The 21,257-nt window shown below is 35.9% G+C and overlaps 1 protein-coding gene across 9 annotated transcripts in view; it reads right to left on the bottom strand.

Annotated features, from left to right (window-relative positions):
- LOC101967419 (uncharacterized) overlaps positions 1-21,257 on the bottom strand; it is a 195,679-nt gene that overhangs the window by 72,019 nt on the left and 102,403 nt on the right. For 5 of the 9 annotated variants that reach the window (XR_013434406.1, XR_013434405.1, XR_013434404.1 and 2 more), the window contains exons 5-6: positions 14,058-14,156; positions 8,573-8,618 (exon numbers count right to left, since the gene is read on the bottom strand). Coding sequence is in view for 5 of the 9 variants with exons in the window: in XM_078038265.1 (XP_077894391.1) it covers positions 8,573-8,610 (38 nt within the window). In the remaining 4 variants the exon portion in view is untranslated. The remainder of the gene's footprint in view (positions 1-8,572; positions 8,619-14,057; positions 14,157-21,257) is intronic. The other 4 variants (XM_078038263.1, XM_078038264.1, XM_078038261.1 and 1 more) reach the window with 1 other exon arrangement.

Raw genomic sequence — 21,257 nt, 5'->3', positions numbered from 1 at the left:
GGTGTTCAAAGCTTATGACATTCTAGCTTCCAAATCAAAACTTTTACAATGAATAAGAAATACAGATTGATTTTTTTTTCTTGGCAATGCTGGGGATTGAACCCAGGGCCCCACACATGATAGGCAAGTGGTCTACCATTGAGATACATCAACAGCCCCAAACAGGTTTATGAACTGAAAGGCTATTATCTTTGGGCTGAGAACTAAGGATGGAGAATGGAAAGACTCATGGTAACAGACTCATTATGTTGCTATGGAAATGAAGGATGGTGGAGACCCTCTGCAGAGATCTCCCCACCCGCCACAGCACCATTGAGTTGCACAACTAGCAGTATTCGCAGCCCAATGTGAGTGCTGGGCAACTGGTCAAAGCCAGAATGACCCTCACAAGAGTTTAACACGAATGAATTTTAGAAGCAACCCATGGTACATGAGAGCACAGAGTTTAAAAATGAAGCAGAGCAGAATGGCTTGTAATCAAAGCAACAATCTCGTTCTCACCTCTTTATGGTTTTGTTTTGTCTTTGTTTTGGTGATTGTCACTGCAGTGCTTTTAAGTACATTTTTAATAGCTTTGTTCTGATCTATCAGCTTATCATTGTTGACTCCTTGCTATAAAAAATAAGATTTTGGTGCATCCCAAACCTCCCTCTTTCTTTTCCATAACTTTATTATAACCATTGCATGAGTTTATTTTTGGAAGTCAACAAACAGTGCCCAGAGTGGATGGATTCCCTTCTAGGTAAGCTATTGTGACTGGTACTCTTAAAAAATAAACAAACTTGGAAGTCACAGCCAAACCCAACTGTCCATAAGCACATAACAAAGTCATCTTGATGTTCTGGAAACACTCGTTCTAATCATAAACACAATTCAAACCATATGCTTTACCATCTTGTTAGCAGGATTCAGAGAAACCAAACCAACCAGCTATAAGCAAATCCACCTAAATAGTTCTGCTTTGCTCTAAAAGAATGTTAATGGAAAACAGCCAATCATCAAACAAGCCAAAAGGCCTCCTCTTCAGCACTTTGTAAACTGTGCCCTAAATGCTGAAAGTGGAGCTTCTTGCCCCTGCCTCAAGGTCTCCTGGTTGTTAAACTGTTCTTTTATGTGCACAATAAACAATTTAACTCCAACTGATTTTCTTGAAATGCCTTCATCTTCCTCTCTGATGCAGGCTTTTCCCTTCTAACTTCCATCAACCAACTTACACATCAGCTTTTATATTGTAACAGAAATACTCCATGCTATCATCGTAATTTATTCTTCCAAGCACTGCCCCCAGAGGTTGGATGTTAGAATTAAAACTAAAAATGACGTTTACAGTACTATGTCTTGGTTAAGTTATGAGCTGAAGCTAGTTGCCTCCAAATCCCATGTTACAATTCTTATTCAATTGGAAGGAGCAGGCTCTTCCTGTGAAGACCTAACGGATCCAATTCCTCCTGCTCATCAGTTTGCAGAAAATCATGCTACATCTTCCTTTTCTTCATAGTCCCACTATGACCTTCTAGTGTGTGTGTGTGTGTGTGTGTGTGTGTGTGTGTGTGTGTCCATGTGTGTATATGTGCATGCAGTTCCTAGAGTGTCTGAGTCCTTAAATTTCCTCCTCTGGAAAAGAGGCATCCTCCCACATCAGAGCAAGGCAATTTGCACTTTGCATCAGTTATTTGGGATCCATTCCAGTCTTCCTCTTTGAAGATAAGCTACTTAAGCATGGTCCCTGTTCTAGTTTAGAGGCATGTCACACAGCTGTGTCTTGGGATGTCCATTAAGGGGACTTCTGACTCCATTCTGGAGAATTTTGTTCCCCATGACTTTCTCTTTTGGGAGGTTTCCACCCTATGTTTATTGAAATACATCTCCATCCAGCTTCCTTGGAAAGGACGTAAACTATCTGAGCTGTTGCCATATCTAAAAAAAATGCCTTTAATGTTTTCATGCTTATTTGACAAAACAGCTGGTAGGAATTTGAGATTCTCTGTAACTTTGAATGCATAGTTCCATTCTCTTCTATCTGGAAGTACAGAGAAGCCTGCATATATGTTTCTTACTGGAGCTCTAAAGCTCTTCCGGTTTTGTTTGATTATTTTTACAATTTCTATAATTTCAGTAAACTCTCTTTCTCCATGAGATCTTCCGCTTTCATGAGTGATGATTCTTTTTTAGGCTCCAGGAACTTTCTATCCATTAGTGCTTAGAAAAATTCCTTCTTTCCAAACTCTCCTTTCAGGAAATTCTACTAATCAGAATTTGAACCTTTTGGAGTCCACCTTGCTAGCAATAATGTCCAATAGAAATATAACATGAGCCAGAAATGAGTACTACTTATACAACTTTAGCTTTTCTAGTTACTATATTAACAATGTAAAATAAGAGCAGTAAAAATAATTTTAATAACATTTTATGTAATGATATTTTATATATTTTTATCCAAAATATTATTTCAGCATTTAACCAATATAAAGATATTACTGAAATGTTTTATATTCTTTATATTAAGACTTCAAAATCTGGTGTACATTTAATTATTAGCACACCTCACTTCAGACTAACCATGCCTTGAGCACTTAGACTATTTGTGGCACTCAGTGTGGCAAATGGCTACCATATATGATAGTAGAGATGTATATTATACATCCTTCATAATTTCTCTTTACCCTCTCACTCTGCATTATGGCAAAACTCCTAAATTTTGTCTTCCAATCTTCCCACTGATTGTTTTATCTTTGCAACCACTTGGACTTTCTCAAAACATTTTTGTTCTATTATTATTTTTAAATGAAACAAAAAGATGCTGCCAAGTTTTTGCTTAATAGGATCAATATCTTCTCCCATTCCAATTCGTTTCTTTCCTCATTTCTTTTTTTCTGGAGTCAGTTATTGTGATTATTTACTTTGGCCTTCATATACCTGTTGATCTTGGTGTGTTCATATTTAAATGTAAAGGATCCGGTTGACTAATCTAGGCAGGTATATGGATTTCTTCTATTTGTGGTGGGCAGGGAATTGACTGTTGGCTAGTCTAGAATACCTGAAGGAGTTTTATAAGACCATCTCTATCATGGCCATTGACAACCCCTACTTATTTACAGGATTTTGTGTTTGTTTAAGGATATGGTTTTTGGCTGGGACAAATGTGAATGTACCTAACACAGATGGTGGAGAGTATGTGCTGGGAAGGGGGACATACTAATACCTTTCTAAATTTGACCTTCCTATGAATCCTACCTTATCTCTATATCTCACTCCTTTCCCACCAATATTGAGCCCTAGAATCTATTCCTGTTATAACTGGCCTCCATACCACTTAATTTATCAATAAGCTTTCTGTTTTTAAAGAAATGTATTAGAAACTGTCACCCAAAAGTAACTTAAACAGCCATGCCCCTCACACATTATCTTATTCACTTTTATGGGTTGTCTCGGTTTGAGATCCCTAGAAGAAGTGCTTGGGATGGGAATTCTAAAGCAAGCAACTTATTAGGAGAGAGGTCTATGGAGAAAGGAAGCCAGGGTAGCAGGTCAGGGCAGGAGAAGGAGCTGAGCAGGCTATAGTCTCAGCTGTAGTCCAGCTCCAGCCTGACCCCCTGGGAAGCACTAAAACAGAAAATGTCCATAGCAGTTATGAACCTTGAACATATTCACAGCAACTGGGCAAAGAGTCCACCTCTGGAACATCCTGCTGAATCTAGAAGGATCACCAACAGCTATCATAGTATGGGGTTACTTCATTTATAAAAATCCTTATCTATTATTTTAATGTAGAAAGATAATGTATACAGTCACTATTCATCCTGAACCAGTGGTTCCTTTATATTGTTTTGGAAAACTCTGTCCTTACCAAGAAAAGAATATTTCCTTGAATAGTGTCCATAAGTCTGATATCCAGAGAAAAAAGATCTAAATTAGAAAATATCCAAATCATTCTAGAAGTGGCTGCAGGATGGAATCAACAAAAAATTATTGACTACTTTTTGAAGCATTGGCTCTTTTACAAAATCTGATGTCATTTAATCCCATACCACTATTTTTATTTATTAACAGATTCAGTATGAAGTTCCTTGCTCAAGATTTTGGGAGAATAGAGTAGAACATAGTGTACTGGGACTTAACTCTTTTTATCTTTTATCCTTTTTGACACCATCCATCAGCCTTTGTGAAATAAGCAGCAGCACCCTGATTTAGAAGCAGTTGTGGGAGCTAAAATTCTGATAAAAGAGAAGCTATTTCTCTGACCAAAGAATTACATACCTCCATGATCCCATCTCGTTTTAAAAGGAAAACAGAATGAATCCTCATCCCAATTCCTGTTCTATACATTTAAATATAATCTTTTATTTAATTCCCTAAATAACCTATGAACTATCTGTTTTCAGTAGTAAAAAGTAAAAAGTAGTAAAAATTCACATGCTGAACAATCAGGTAATTTAACGAGAGCAAAACAAGTAGCAAATATCGGTGCCAGAATTTAAATGCCAGGCTTAACATTCCAAACTCATGCTGTTCACTAATGATCAGGTAGACATCAGTTCAAGGGTTTGAAAGCTCCTTTGGTATTCCTTGGATCTAATTAGGCCCAGACACAACACCAAGCTTAATCAGTTCATTGAATTTGTTTGTTTCAGGTTTGTAATTGATAGAATAATACCCAATCACTATAGTGCTGCAGTCTAAGCAATTTGATGATTCATACTTTTCATGACAGTTAGTTAGAGTTTATTAGCAAAGCAAAAATAAACCCAACCACTATCATCCATCTTCCAGGAGATCAACAATGGGAAAAATAATAAGATTTTCATTTATTTTCTGCATCCATTTGCCTACTAGTAAACATAATTTATCTACCCCCAAAATATTTTTATCAGCACCATATTAATCAGTCCATCAGACCCTCATATTACTCTCTCATTAACCCTGAGAATATTTGGCCATCAGTAGGTGTTACAAGACTGTTTCTAAGATAGTCTTCTTTGGGACATCCCTCTGATACCTTTTTTTTTTTTTTTTTTTTTTTTTTTTTTAGGAATGACCTGGATTCATGGTTATCTAAACTCTCTCATTTGCACCTGACCCCAAAATAAATTTAAATCAAAACATGAGCAAGTAAAAGCCTTTTGCATCTTTTTCCAGAGTTTATATTTGAAACACTTTAGAATTAATCAATAACCCTTTCACAAGCCCATGAGAATCTCACCCTTTTCACATTCTTAATGTGTTTGCTGTAGGATCAAGTGTCTAAATGATTTTTAAGTCCTAGAGTAAGATAAAGAACTCCTAAAAACCACATAATAGTTTTTGGGTTTTAGTAGGCCAGGACTTTTTTTTTTTTTTTCCCTAGAGAATGACATCAAAATGATAAAGGATACCTCTCTGCAAGTTTCACTAATGGCATTGGGAGAAGAACAAGAACTGGCTTAAGCTCTTGGGCTGCTAAATGCAATTTGATCTAACTGAAAGATTGTTACTGTTACCCAGTAAATTTAGGAATCAAAGTGGGCTCCACATTTCAATAGCACAAGATGGTAATGTCGGCACTAAGACTTGTTTGGGGGTTTCCAAAGGTTCTTCTCATCATTTCCTTTCATGGGAAAGTTCCAAGAACAGAAATGAACAATGCTAGTGAGTTTAGTGAATGGGAAAGATATCAAAGGCAAACTGTCGTCAGAACAGATAGTACAATCACAGAGTACTGTTCTCATTGAGCACCCTTCCACTTCCTACAGAGACTTCTTCTGTAGCTGTGTTCCCTTCACATGTTAAAAGTGAGACCTAGATGATAATAAGAGAAGTGACAACTGAAACCATCATGATTCCATACTTCCATGGAAACAACACTAGAACTGAGCAGTCACCAAAGGGAGTCCGCTAGAGGAAAGGCATTCAATAGAGGAAGGGGATCAGGCGTGGGAGGGGGTGTGCTGGGGAATAAAGTTGATCAAATTACGTTATCTGTATGTACAAATATATCACAATGAATCCCACTGTTACGTATGATTATTATATACCAATAATTTTTTCGAACATCCCCCATGTAACTATTAACACCCACCTCAAACAACTATGTCATAAATTTTGCTCAGCCCTAACCAGTTCCTTACAAGGACCTCAAAGTCACACATCCACCCCCAAGGCCCTAAAACCCTATAAACACTATGCCTTCATTTTTCAAAACACTTTCAAGGCCTTATCCTCCTCCATATATTAAATCTGATGAATTTAGCTTTGCTGACCAGAAGATTTTTCTGGTGCTCAGTAATCAACAACAGTTCTGGCTCGGTTGATTGGTAGTTGACAATGTGCCTAGGATGATGCTAAGTGGTTTTACATACATTGTTGCTGGTTTTTGCAGTGATTCTCTAGGTAATGCTGTTGTTTTTAATGTATGAAGAGGAAATTGAAACTCAGAATGGTTGATAAACTGCTTCAGCTAAACAAATAAGAGCCAGCAAAATCCAGATGTTAACCTGAGTTTGGTCCCCATAAGCTTTGACTCACCATTTAGCTCTCCATTTGAGAACATAGCATAGAAATTTCTAACTCTTTCTCTTTCTTACACTCATGATAAAAAAATAGAAGATTATTGTATGACTCCATCTATCCATTAGATTTTATTTACCTAAAATCATCATTATTTATAATTTTAATGGTAACTGCAGATAATGAGATAATGTATTTTTGACCTACTAAAGTCTTATATCATGTATACTTTCCAATTTCCCAGAAAAACAGAAACTTCAGAAATCTTCAACTCTACTTCCCATTACTTTATGAATAATTACTGTCATGAATTTTAATCCTACAAAAAGCTTGAGCTATGTTTGTAATGTTTTTACTGTTATATTAATCAATATTTGTTTTTGTTGACCCACATGTTTAACCTCATCAGTAATCTTTCTTTTCTGCAATTTTGAGATTCCATATGGGATAATTTTCCTCCTGCTTAAGGAAATCCTTTAGTGCTTTGGTCTCTGTCAGTCTTCTGGTAACATATCTTCTTAGGGGTTGCATTGGAAAATTCCCTTATTTCGTCAAATATGTGAAGGATATTTTATTTGAGTTACTAATCAAGGTTAGTATCTATATTCTTTCATTAACTTAAAGACATGATTTCATAATTTTTTTCCATAGAGAAGTCAGCAGAAATCAGAAGTCAGTCTTGCTTCTGAAGAAAATCTACCCTTTTCTTCTATTTGGAACACATTTTTTTTTTTTTTTGCTTTCATTTCCAAAGGTCTTACCATAAGCTACCAATATGCTTTGTGTTTTATTTTGCAGGAGTTTCACTGTTATTCTCTAATCTGTTGCTTGATGTCCCCCTTTGGCTTGGGGAAATTCTGACCATTATCATGTCGGTGATTGTTCCTAATCTCTTCTCTCTGTTCCTTTTGCTATTCTATCTGTGTACCCTGAGTCTCTCCTGCCCTTGTTTAAACTTTCTACTCTTTTGCTTCTTGGTAATTTAGCTTGGATCTCTTCTTCTGGCTTATCTTCCACTGAACGAATATTTTTTGCTAGCTGTGAATCATACATTAAAACCATCATTTAAGGTTGTCATTTCCATGATTGCAATCTTTATTTCTAGAATTTATTTTTACTCTTTTTATAGTTTCCAATTTTCTGCTAAGAACTATCTTTTCACTCTGTGAACTTATTGATGGTAGATATTTTAAAGTTCACATATGTCAATGCTATTATCTGAGTCACTTTGTAGTTCCATTTCTATTTCCTTTATTTTCTTTTGGAGATTTTGGTCCAATCTTTTCTCTCGACATATCTGATTATTATTTTTATTGAGTTCTGGACTATAATAAATGTGTAGAGAAAATGAGAAACTATAAATATTATCTTCCTCTAGGGAGAATTTCGTTTCTATTTTGGCAACTAAGAGAAGACGGCCTTAATCTAATCAGTAACTAATTTGATTGGTTTCAGTCCTTGCGTAGCATAGTCTGTGACAGGTCATCCTTACTCCTCACCTAGAACCTTATGAATCCTGAATAATCTGTTGGGTGTTATTGGTGTGTTTCATCTCATCCTTGCTAGGCCCTCAAATTCTACTTTTCATACCTTCATCTCTGAAAAACTGTTCAGCTTAGCTTTTTTCACAATCACCGTGAGGGCTGTGAAATACTAGGTCTATCTCTTTCTTGACTCTCAGAATTTTTAGTTGCTCCCATCCTGAGGACTGTTGCAAGAGAACCTAGCTCAGCATTTCTGTAAAAACTTTCTTCTTTTTTATAAAAATAAATTAACTTACTCCTTGTTTTCTTTTTCCTACATAAAATTAAGACCAGGTTTTAAGGAAGTCAAAAATTCTTAAATATTAAAAAAGTAAATTCTTAGGAGACAAAAAGTAAATCTAAAATAGTATCTATAGGAAACCATACATGTTTCCTAGGTAAAACAGAAATCTAAAATAGTATCTATAGGAAACCATACATGTTTCCTAGGTAAAACAGAAATCTCCCAGCAAGTTTGACTCATTTTCTGATAATACACATCCAAGCATGAACCTGACTGTGTCTCTGCAGGCCGTGCATCTACTTTAAGTAGCACATTCATTTACCTTTTCTTTGATGATAGTCCCCTTTCTCCACCTCCCATCAGGTCACCTAGGAAAAAAGCAGATGTGAGAATCAGCTACATGAGAGAAGGGAAACTGGTAGAGAATTGTTTTGTTGCCGTTATTTTTCGAAACAGGTTCAAACCAGTTGGCTTGAGATCACTTACATGGCAACAATTTCAAGTTATTGATTTAAATGGGTGAAATTCATTTAGAATGCTAAGAGTAGGTCCAAGTCCAGGCTAACAACTGAAATGTGATTTTGAAGACAACACAAAATCTTTGTATTATTCCCACTGTCACAGGTCCTCTGAACTGTCTGAAGTTCCAGTCTCTCAGAGGTTCACCTTTATCTGCACCTCCCCAAGTGATGTTAGCTAATCATGTTCCCTTGGCCCAGTGAGACTCATAAATGCTACAAATGCTCAAGCTTCAAAATGATGGAATTCCAGTGACCTTGGCCCATTCATAGGCTTAGTCTTGGGAGGTGGCCTCCCTCCCTACTTTGGCACCTCACACAATATACAAGCAGCTGTCTACAATGCTTCATCACTTAGCTGATCTTGGTGATTAAATTTATTTGATTAGCCAGATTCACTGGTGGATCCTGTCTGGATGTGGTCTCCTTTTCCCAATGACTGGCTGGTGAACTCTTAAACTTGCCTTTGCTGTCAGGAGGGTCTAGGAAAGTAGCAAGAGTGCCAGGCATTAGAGCAAAGGTCTTTGTCTTTTTCATTTCATTTCTTTTTATTCTGACAAACGATATGGAAGATAGGCATTGGGCTTTCAATTTTCAACTTAGGAAATTGAGACTCAATTGAGTAACCAGATCAAAACTAAATCAGAAAATCATGGAACCGGTATTTCGACCATGGCTAGATTCTGAGGACTTAAGCACAAAGATTTTCTGATTCATAACGTGCCATTTGTCTACTGAATTCTGTCTTTGAATATAAAAAAATAACAGAGTGAAATATTCTGCTGGCATTTATTTTTTATTATCAAAAGGAAAATATTTGTATGTTATACATTTATTACTTTATTATTATCAGGTACTGGAAAGTTCATCGAGGAGGGTTTAACCACTGAGCCACATGCCCAGCCTTCTTTATTTTGAGACAGGGTCTCACTAAGTTGCTCAGGGCCTCACTAGTTGGTGAGGGCTGGCTTTGAACTTGGAATCCTCCTGTCACAGCCTCCAAAGTTACAGGGACTACAGGCATGCACCACCATGCCAGCCTATGTATTTATTTTGCAGTGCTGGGGATTAAACCCAGGGCCTCATGCATGCCATGCAAGTGCTCCATCAATGAGCTGTATCTCCAGTCCAAGAAAACAAGTTTTAAAGATAAGTTTGATGATCATTAATATGAATGAAATAAACAATTAGATACAAGTAAAAATAGTGACAACCATCACCGTGAACAGCTGTACATCAGACACACACAGTGGGAGATGCAGAAGTTAGGTTTTATGTTAATTGATATTTAAGGATTTATTTTATGTTTTTGTCTCCTAAAATTAAATGGCTGTAGTTATGTTCTCATTATTCAAATTATACATGCTCATTGTGTAAAGTAAAATTAAGCAATATAAAAGCATACAAAGTTCTCAAAAATCTCACTATTCCAACATAATCATTCCTCTACTTTGAAGAACAATTTTGGATAACACATGACCTAATTATGCATACTTCTGGAAAACTGGACTATGCAACATGTGCTACATTTATAACATGCTTTTGGCACTCAACAATATAAACATTTTTTTCATTATCGTGGAGCAACCAATTGTGCATGAGTATGGATTTCTTTGCTCTCTTCTACTGATTGTTATGGTATGGATATGGAATGTTCTCCACAGGCTCATGTGTTGGAGACTTGGTCCCAGTGCAGCAATGTTCAGATTAGGGGAACATTAGGGATTAGGGGAAGTGATTGGATCATGAGGGCCCTGACCTCATTGATGGGTCAATCCATTGAAGGATTCATTCATACCTTGATGTCCTTATTGGGAGGTCATGGAAGCTTTAGAAGGTGAGTCCTAGTTGGAGAAGTAGGTCTCTGGGGTTGTACCCTGGAGGGGTATATCTTCTCTCCAGCCCCTTCCTTGACCCTCCTCCTGCCTTCCCTGAGGTGAGAAGCTTTTCTGTATCACACTCTCCCCCCATGATGCTCTGCCTCATCACAAGCACAGAAACAATGGAGCCATCGGATCATGGACTGACACCTCTGAAACCATGAGCCCAAACAAATATTTTCTCCTTTAAAGTTGTTTACCAGACTTCAAACTGAATTACAGAGCAATAGTAACAAAAACATCATGGTACTGGTACCAAAACAGGCGGGTGGACCAATGGTACAGAACAGAGGACACAGAGACCAATCCACAAAATTACAACTACCTTATATTCGATAAAGGGGCTAAAAGCATGCAATGGAGGAAGGATAGCATCTTCAACAAATGGTGCTGGGAAAACTGGAAATCCATATGCAACAAAATGAAGCTGAACCCCTTTCTCTCGCCATGCACAAAAGTTAACTCAAAATGGATCAAGGAGCTTGATATCAAATCAGAGACTCTGTGTCTGATAGAAGAGAAAGTTGGCTACGATCTACATATTGTGGGGTCAGTCTCCAAATTCCTTAATAGGACACCTATACCACAAGAGTTAAAACCAAGAATCAACAAATGGGGTGTATTCAAACTAAAAAGATTTTTTTCTCAGCAAGAGAAATAATAAGAGAGGTAAATAGGGAGCCTACATCCTGGGAACAAATATTTATCCCTCACACTTCAGATAGAGCCCTAATGTCCAGAGTATACAAAGAAATCAAAAAATTAAACAACAAAAAAACAAATAACCCAATCCACAAATGGGCCAAAGATCTAAACAGACACTTCACAGAGGAGGACATACAATCAATCAACAAGTACACAAAAAAAAAATGCTCACCATCTCTAGCTATCAGAGAAATGCAAATTAAAACCACCCTAAGATACCATCTCACTCCAGTAAGAAAGGTAGCCATTATGAAGTCAAACAATAACAAGTGCTAGTGAGAATGTGGGGGAAAAGGTACACTTGTACATTGCTGGTGGGACTGCAAATTGGTGCAGCCAATTTGGAAAGCAGTATGGAGATTCCTTGGAAAGCTGGGAGTGGAATCACCATTTGACCCAGCTATTCCCCTTCTTGGACTATACCCAAAAGATCTAAAAAGAGCATAGTACAGGGACACAGCTATATCAATGTTCATAGCACCACAATTCACAATAGCTAGACTGTGGAACCAACCCAGATGCCCTTCAAAAGATGAATGGATAAAAAAAAAATGTGGCATTTATACACAATGGAATATTACTCAGCACTAAAAAAATAACAAAATCATGGCATTTGCAGTGAAACTAGAGCAGATTATGCTAATTGAAATTAGCCAATCCCTAAAAAACACATGCCAAATGTCCTCTCTGATATAAGGGAGGTGACTCAAAACAGAATAGGAAGGAAGAGCATGAGAAAAAGATTACCATGAAACAAGGAAAAGAGGTGGGAGGGAAAGGAAGGGAGAAGGGGAATTGCACAGAAGATGGAAGGAGACCCTCATGGGTCCACAAAATACATATACGATGGTGTGAGGGGGAAGGGAAGAATAAAAAAGAGAGAGAGATTAAGTGTCACAGTAGAATGGGTAGAGAATAGTGATGGGAGGGGAAGGGAGGGGAGGGGGAGATAGGGAGGGCAGCAGAATACAACTGACACTAGGATTGCTGTATGTATCCACATGGATGTATAACCAATGTGATTCTGCAATCTGTACACGTGGAAAAATGAGAATTCATACCCTATTTGAATCAAATGTATGATATGTCAAGATCATTGTATTGTCTTGAGCAACTAATAAAAAAAAAGTTGTTTATTTCATTTTTTTGTCACAGTGACAGAATACAAGCTAACACACTGATGGATATTGTTTCTAATTTATTATGATGACAAATAATACTGCAATTAACATTTTTGTGCACTCTTGCCCTTTTCTTACTTACAACAACTTCCTCAAATGAGACCTAGGGGTAGCAAAAGATATTTGCATTTAAATTTCATCGGCATATTAGCCAACTAACTTTCATAATGATCTATGTAAATTTACATGCAAGCCAATTGTTTGAGTTAGAATATTTCTTTCTCTCCCCTGATATTTTCCTCCAGTTTGAAGGAACTCAATTAGCATAACATTTTTGGCTTCTCTCTCCTCTGTTGTACTCTATCCAGGGCCGGCAGAAGGAAATGGAGTAAATTATCTAACTGATAAATTTGAGAAGAATCAAACATGCATGCTCATATTTACTCTACCTTTTTCATCTTGGAAGTCAGCCTGTTCATAGAGAAGCATGCATTTTCCCCTTGCTTCTCCATGGTACGGTTCATATACCCTGGTCAAGTACTTCATTGGTCAAGGTGATCAGTCTTTAGTTGAAGTCTGCCTAGTTCTGAGGTTTAGAATTAGGAAGACCATTTTGTTTCCTCTACTATGATACATCCTCTAACTTAAAATTTTTAGAAACAGAAGTGACATTTTAATCTTCACATCATTTACTTTTATTTTTCAATTTGTTCTGAACCTGCTTGAGAAGATAGGTGCTATTTATTATAACTCCTTAAAAAACCCCAGCATTATAGAGTCCAATTTCATACTTTACCAAGCCAGATTATTATAAATACTTTTAATTTTTAGTTGAACTAATCTCCTTATGTTAATATACTACTCTGACGACTAGTGTAACCTCCCATGTTGTCAAGTACTAATTGAGTACTTTTAAATACTCTCTCATGTAATTTTTCAGTGTTCTATGGAGATATGCATCTTCTATGTTATTGATTTACAAAAATTCTCTATGATTAAAACAATGAATACTCTCGGATATTATCATTATAGTCAAGATTTCTAGATTCACTTGAGAAATGGATGATCAGTTTATTTCATCTCTTCTCAGGCTATCTAAAAATGCCAGCCATGATTGAGGAATGTTGCAATTGGTATTATATTAGTCCTTTCAAGAGGACTATCCTATTCTTTCTCATTCCTGGTATAAGAGATGGGGCCATGATTCCAAAGGTTTTATTGACAACACACTTTCTGTAATTCCCAATTACCACAAAGAGAAAAGACTGGCTTCTAAATATATCCAACCCACATACTGAAAGTATGCAAGAGAGATGGAAGTACAGGTAAATATTTTCATTTATTTATTCACACCATCAAAGTGAAAAGAACTCTTTCTTTTTATCAAACCTTGACAAAAAGCATGCTCCAATTCATTGAAATTGTTGACAGGATAGAGAAATTTCATTTCTAGTCTGTCCTAGTACCTATGCTGATAAGTGAACAAAATCGTGTGTATTAGTTCATTTTCATTTGCTGTAACAAAATATTTGAGGCTGGATACTTGACAAAGATAAGAGGTTGCCAGACACTCTGGCACTCACCTATAATCTCAGCAGCTCAGGAGGCTTGAGACAGGAGGATCATGAGTTCAAATCCAGCTTCAACAACTTAGGGAGGCCTAGGCAACTTAGCAAGAAAACCTGTCTCAAAATTAAAAAAAAAAAATTAAGGGCTGGGAATGTGGCTCAATTTTTAAGCACCCCTTCATTCAAACCCTGGTACCAAAAAAAAAAAAAAAGGGTTTATTAAAGTCACTGTTCAGGAAGTTTAAAACCCAAGATTTGATGGCTTCATCTGTCTGGCCTCTGGTGAAGGCTTCCTTGGCTGGGTCAAAACATGATAGAGAAACCCAAAGGAAACCAGCTGTGTGCAGAACAAATCAAGTACATGGGGTGGCTTCAACTTCCAACAACACTCTCTAAGGAGAACTCACTCTGTGACCCCAGCATTAATCCACTGGCATCCCCAATGACCTAATGACCTTCCATGGATCCCCACCTTTGGAAGCTTTCCCCACCTCTCACTGTCATTATATCAGGGACCAAGCTTCTAGCACATGCACTCACTCTTGGGGACCTATTCAAATGACATCCAAACCGCAGCAATAAACAAATACATCAGTCATTTTCACAAGGTAAAAAACATCTGTGTAACTAGTGCCAAAACTTAACATCAGACAATGTTTTCAGTAACAGAAGTCTACGTGTGGGATCTTCTATTCATTCTCCCCAGTAGTAACCACAATCCCGATTCCCCATGATAAGTTAATTATTTCATTTTTACACTTTATATAAAGAGAAGCACTGTGAAATTATATGATTATATATGTACGTATATACATATAAATAAATACATATAAATCATAAAGATATATAAATTATATATATATGTGTGTGTATATACACACATACATATACACACACACACACATTTTTGCATCTGACTTGTTTTTCTCCATATTTTATTAGCATTTCAGTGTCAGCTGTGACCTAACTCAGTGTGCATGAAGCTTCATTATTTTTTTTCACATCCACATACCACTGGTTCTATTATTTAATGTTTTTTTTTTCTTTGAAATGATCCACTCTTTAAAACATAACCTCATTCTAAATTCCAAAATCTAGCAAACAGTGAGGTTTCCAGTGGTAGTTTAAATTTTTCTAATACATTTCAAACACGCACTATTCAAGTAAAATAAATAAATAAATATGTATGGGAGCACCCACAGTAAATCCCATACCATACCTGTGTAAACGGGCCAAGAGGACTGGCTGCAATGAATTTCTACAAAAATTCAGTATCTTCCAAGGCTGATTGTTTGCCTGGCTTAGAAACTCACAAATCCGTATTTTTGTCAGCATCTCCCTGTTAAGTCCCAGGAAACTTAATCAAACTGACAACATCACCGTAGAAAATGAGAAAGACAATTTCAGAAAAGGCAATGAAATTCTCAGCAGCCCGCCTGCTTGGGAATTTGCCAGTGTGTCCAGAACATGCTCTCCCTATAGACCAGCCACCCAGGAAGCTGACTAAAGACACACACGGTTTCCTCCTGGTAGTTCAGCTCAGTGATGGTATTAAGATCTACTGGCCTGGAAGCATCAACTCTTTTCTAGCTGAGGTAACTTGCCAATCAGTTCTTCAGCATATATAAAACTGTGTGACCCCATGCCCACCTCTGCTGCCAAAAGACTTCTCTTACTTCCAAGTGTGAAGGTGGGGCCAGGGAAGAAATGCCTTATTATTAAGTTCATTCATTTCGGGGGAAAATACTGACACACACAAGAAATTCATTAATGAAGCCCCAATAAATAGTGGGACCATGGTTCCTTCCCAGATCCCACTCTGAAGCATGTGTGTATGGGTGTTTCCATTACATCACATGACTGCACGAGCCAAAACATCTCCCATCTGCTTCCGCTTTCTGGAATTCAGTTTCTAAAAAGTCTAAAGAGATGCTGACTTTTGACTTTATATTTTTACTTGCAGCCACACTGGCTTAGGAGATGGAAATCTGAATCTTTGAGAAGTGCCAGTTTCAACATGGACATAGGAGCTCATTTTAGTCTATCTGCTTAAAGCTAAAAGTTGTGGCTAAAACAAAAACTAAAACTACCCAAGAATTCTGAAAAATAAATGAAATCAGATGGATTAAAGGTATCAGAATTTAAACAAGTGACTGCATGTGGTGTGTTGTCCTGGTATTTCTTTAATACTGCTTAACTCTACAAGTGAACTGGTATAATACTTTCATTAAAAACCCATATTTATAGCCAGAGAAACCAGAAAAAAAAAACAAGTTAATATCAAAACGTCTAATTTAAGAGTCATTACAATCCCAGAAGAGGAAGAGAAAGAAATTATGTAAAGAAAATATTTGAAAAGAAAATGTCAGAAAACTTCCCAAATTAGCTGAAAAAGAATATAAATTTACAAATTTAAGTAGCTCTGTGATTCAAACTAGGACAAGCCAAGAAAAATCACAGACAAATCATGATCAAACTGCTGTAAAATTCAAAATGAAGGTAAAGAAAACATGAAGATAGTCATAGAAAAATGACACATTCTATACAGAAAAACAATAGTTTAAGTGTGTGATTCTCATCAGAAAAGCAAGAAGTCAGCAGAATAATGTCGTAAATAGCTAAAAGAAAAGAACTTTCAACTCCAAATCCATGTCCAAGGAAAATGCTTCTCAGGAAGGAAGGTGAAATAAAGATGGTCAAGGTGAAGAGAGAGCACCAAGAGAATTTGTGACCAGCCAAGTGACTGCAACAGAAATACAAAAGGAAGTTCTTGGGACTCAAGGGAACTGATACCAAAGGAAACCCTAGCCTTCAGAAATAAAGGAAAAGAAACAGAAATGTAACAGCCTGGGTAAACAGAAACATAAAGCATGAAATATACGTGGCTGTCGAAAGCAAAAATCCTAGCATAGATCTTTCATTGAAAATATATATATATATATATATATATATATATATATATATATATATATATATATATATATAGTATATATGGTAACTAAAACATAAATTGTGGAGTGGGAAATGGGCCTATATTTTACTTAAATAGTACCAATCTAACTCTGTGTAGACTCTGAAACTTTTAGTATGGGTATAGGATCCTGAAGAAAAATAAAAAGATTCTGTCTCAAAATAATAATAAATAGAGCTAGAAATGTTATCTCAATGATGAAGTGCCCCATATGCAATCCCCAATATAAAAAAAATTAAAATGTAGGTCTAAATATTTAAGCACTTCAATAGATCTTCAAAATACTGGATCAGAAACTAGCAGTCTACAACTATAATTGAAAGTGTCAATATTCTTCTCTCAACAATCATTATAACTCATACTACTCTGTTTTTTTAAAAAAAAGTATATTTTGCATTTTGGGGGTGACCTGTTACAAAAGTATCAATCTGGTTAAGTTGGTTGCTAATGTTGTTCAAGTTCTCAAACATCTTCACTGATTTTTCTCATTTTCTGACTTTACTGCTCTTATCAATCCAGTATAGCGTGTACCGTTATTATCCCTGTTTTACAGGTAGGGATATTGAGACACAAATAGGTCCAGTAATTGCTGAGGGTTGCACAGAAAATAAATGAACAAACTGGGGTTGGAAACTAGGTAGTCTTGATCTAAAATTCATGCTGATAACCACCTTAATTATAGAGCATACTCTCAGGTCGCATGAATGACTAAACTGAATATCATTTAAATATCTGCAAAAGTGTGCCATTGAAGAATTTAGATGGAATTTACAGGAGAACAATGACATTAGCTGAGTCCATTCAAGTGGCAGGGCAACTCCCACAAGGAGACACAAGGAAAAGGTAACATGGAAACTGAGTCCAGCAGATGTAGGCTGTGAAATGAGACAGGGTACTGAAGGGGCCACGTAAAAAATGGCTTAGTCTGGCAGTTGTGAGCTGTAAGCAGGATTCTCCTGAGCATCCCAGAGAGAAGCCTCTCTTAGCCAGCCAAGAATGTAACCTCAAGGAACATTTGAAAGGTTATCCCAAATATTTTGGTTTAGCATAATTGTTTCATTAGCTGGTATCATCTTTCAACACAGGGAAGATTTAGAATTAAATACAGAAATACTTAAGAGAATCTGAGTCATAATATTAATATTTTGCCTTAAATTATGCATATTTGGTGTGTTTTGGGAATCTACAATGAAAAGGATTTGGTATATTAAAGAAATAGCTTATCTTGTAATTATGATTCAAAATTTTATAGGTAAGTGAGTTGTTGGCTTGTACTTTTATCTTTTTAGAATTTCAATCATGCCTTTAAAAGTATAAAAGAAATATTTTAACAAATAATTAACATTCTCACAATTTTTCTCTTTATTCCCTACAAATTTTTCTTTCTTTTGGAAGAAATATTGTTAAGATTTTTTTTTATTTACTCATAGATTTATGATTTTAAGTTGAAAACTTACTATTCTGAACAGTATTAAAACACTAAATAACACTTGAAATTCACCATTCATATTAATTTAAGCTATTGAGTTCATAAGAATAACTTAAATAATTAAGGTACTTAGGAAGAAATAAAATATATTAATTTATAGATGCAATTTAAAATATTTAAATGAGTTTAATTAACAAATTTGCAAATAAGCTCAAATAATAATTACAGTGAAGTCATGTTGTGTTTACTATATTGTTTCTTATTCTTGCACACTCAGGAAAAACTTAATTATATTTCCCAGCCCTATTAATAGTTAGATTGGGATCTTTTAATTGGATTCTTGCCAGTGGAAATGTGTCACTTTGGTCTCAGATGGCTAAGGGCAGGAGTGAGTGGACGCAAGGTACACTACAAAAAAATTGCAAAAGAAAGTAGCCCAGATCCTTGAGTCACCATTTAAGCAGACATGTCCAGGAAAATCACCTGACCTATATCAGGCTGTGACTAGAGTGAGCAATGCATCTGTGGTACACTTAAGTACCTGAAATTTGGGGGTTATTTGTCACTGCTGTATAATAAGCTCATTCTGACTAAAATAATAATCAAAGTCTTCTTTATAGTAGATTACTGAAATCTAGTGCATTTACCAATAAAATTAGATTATAAAACTGAATTTATCATGTTAAAGAATAGCTAGGTATTTATATATCCACCTTTAATAAATTTAGCTCTAACTATCCACCTCTCAATTTGTTATGAAAATGTTCAAGTCTATAGAAAAGTTGAAAAATATTACAATGAACACCTAAGTCCTTCACCTAGAATCAACAGTTAAGATTTAATGTTTGTTCCATCAAACATCTGTCCTTATCTTTATCTATCAATTAACCTTCCATCTTATTTTTTGATACATTTCATAGCAAGTGACAAAAATCAGAGAATTTCCCCCAAAATGCCCAGCACATGCTAATTACATTAACAATAATTCAATAGTTGACATTTTTGAGTTAAAATTTATATACAACAAAACACATATTTTAAGTGAAAAGGGAGCGCTTACTAAGATTCAGAATATGTCCAATATCACAAAACGTCTCCTCAGGCCTCTTCCCGACTACCTTCTACATACACATCCAGAGGCAACTATTCTTCTCAGTTTTGCTACTGTGGGTTTTGCCTGCCTTTCTACAGCTTTATGCAAATTGGATCACAGGGCATTTTAACCATTTGTGTAAGACTTTGTTCATTCAGCAGAATGCTTTTCAGATTCAACCATGTTGTTGCATGTCTCAGAAGTTTCTTTCTATGCTTGTTGAATAATTATACTATAGTTTATGCGATTTCTAATGAAAAAGATTCCTAGTTTGTTTCTAGGTTTGGATTATTACAAATAAAACTGATAGGAATTTGTCATACAAGTCTTATGGCATGTTTTAATTAGTCTTGGGAAAATATGTAGGAATGGAGTTATTGGGTTATAGGAAGGGTGTAAGTTTATTCAGTTCTATATAGAGCTCATTATAAAACATCTTTTCCTAAATTGGTTGAACCATTTTGTGTACTCACTAAAAATGTATAAAAGTACTATTTATGCTACATATTCATGAATGTTTTTATCAAACATTTTATTTTAGCCAGACTAATAGATTCCTAGTAGAATCTCATGGTTTTAATTTCAATTCCCATGGTGACTAATTATACTGAATATTTTCCTTTGTGAAGTATCTATTCAAATATTTTGTCCATTTTTCTATTGGATTGTTAGTGTTTTTGTTATTAAGTTGTAGGAGTTTCTAAAATACCCAGGATATCAACTCATTTTCATATATATATATATAGCAAGTATTTCCTCCCAAACCATGGCTTACCTACTCATTTTTGTAACGTTCTTTGATGAGCATATGTTGATTTTTAGTAAGTCTCATCAATCAATTTTCTTATAGTTATCATTTTCTATATTTGAAGAGATCTTTCTCTACTCTAGATCATGAAGATAATCTAATATTTTCCTCTAAATGCTTTGTAATTCTTTTGTGTTTAGCTTGTGACCCATCTCTGATTAACTTTGCATTTAAGTGTGAGACAGCCACTGAGGTTAATTACTTTCCCATATAGAAATCCATACAATCCAGTGTCATTTCATTTCCCCATTGGATTGCTTTGGCACCACTGGAAAATAGCAAATGACTGTGCATATTAAATTGTAAAGCCAAAGTATTTTATATATAAAAGATGGTCTCAAGGACACTATAAAATGTACAATAAAGAAGTGGTTTAAAAAAAAAAAAGGAAATTATTGAGTGGGATCCAGCACAAAATTACCTTGGTCCCCATTCTTGGGGAAAGCATAGAGGAAGGCAGGAATGCTATAGAAAAGAAATAACCACAGGCTCCAAAGAGCAGTACAACAATGAAAAAGCACATCAGTTTCCTGTGGCTGGGCATAGCACAAAGGCCCAAGGATGAGTCCCATGCACCCCATCATGGCACAGGAGCAGTAAACAGTCTTCTGATTGACAGAACCATCAAGGTGGGAAGAAAGGTCCTAAGACTAACCTGCCCAGAATGGTAACCAAGAGCATTCCAGGGAATACTAGCAAGAAAAGATCTTATCAGGAATGACAGGGAATGTTCTGTTCCCACATACCCTTAGTTCTTGTTGCCAAATAAGATGGGGAACTTAAACAAACACAGGAAATCCAAATTGACCAAAATAGAAACTTTCACCACATCAATGGACAAGACACTTGAAATAGAAATGAACTGGGGTTGGATTTCCCATACAAATATTTATAGGCTAAGAATTGAATCCATC

This window comes from Ictidomys tridecemlineatus, chromosome 2 (assembly GCF_052094955.1).
Source record: "Ictidomys tridecemlineatus isolate mIctTri1 chromosome 2, mIctTri1.hap1, whole genome shotgun sequence".
NCBI classification, from domain to species: Eukaryota; Metazoa; Chordata; class Mammalia; order Rodentia; family Sciuridae; genus Ictidomys; species Ictidomys tridecemlineatus.
This window is presented reverse-complemented; position numbering and strand designations above follow the sequence as displayed.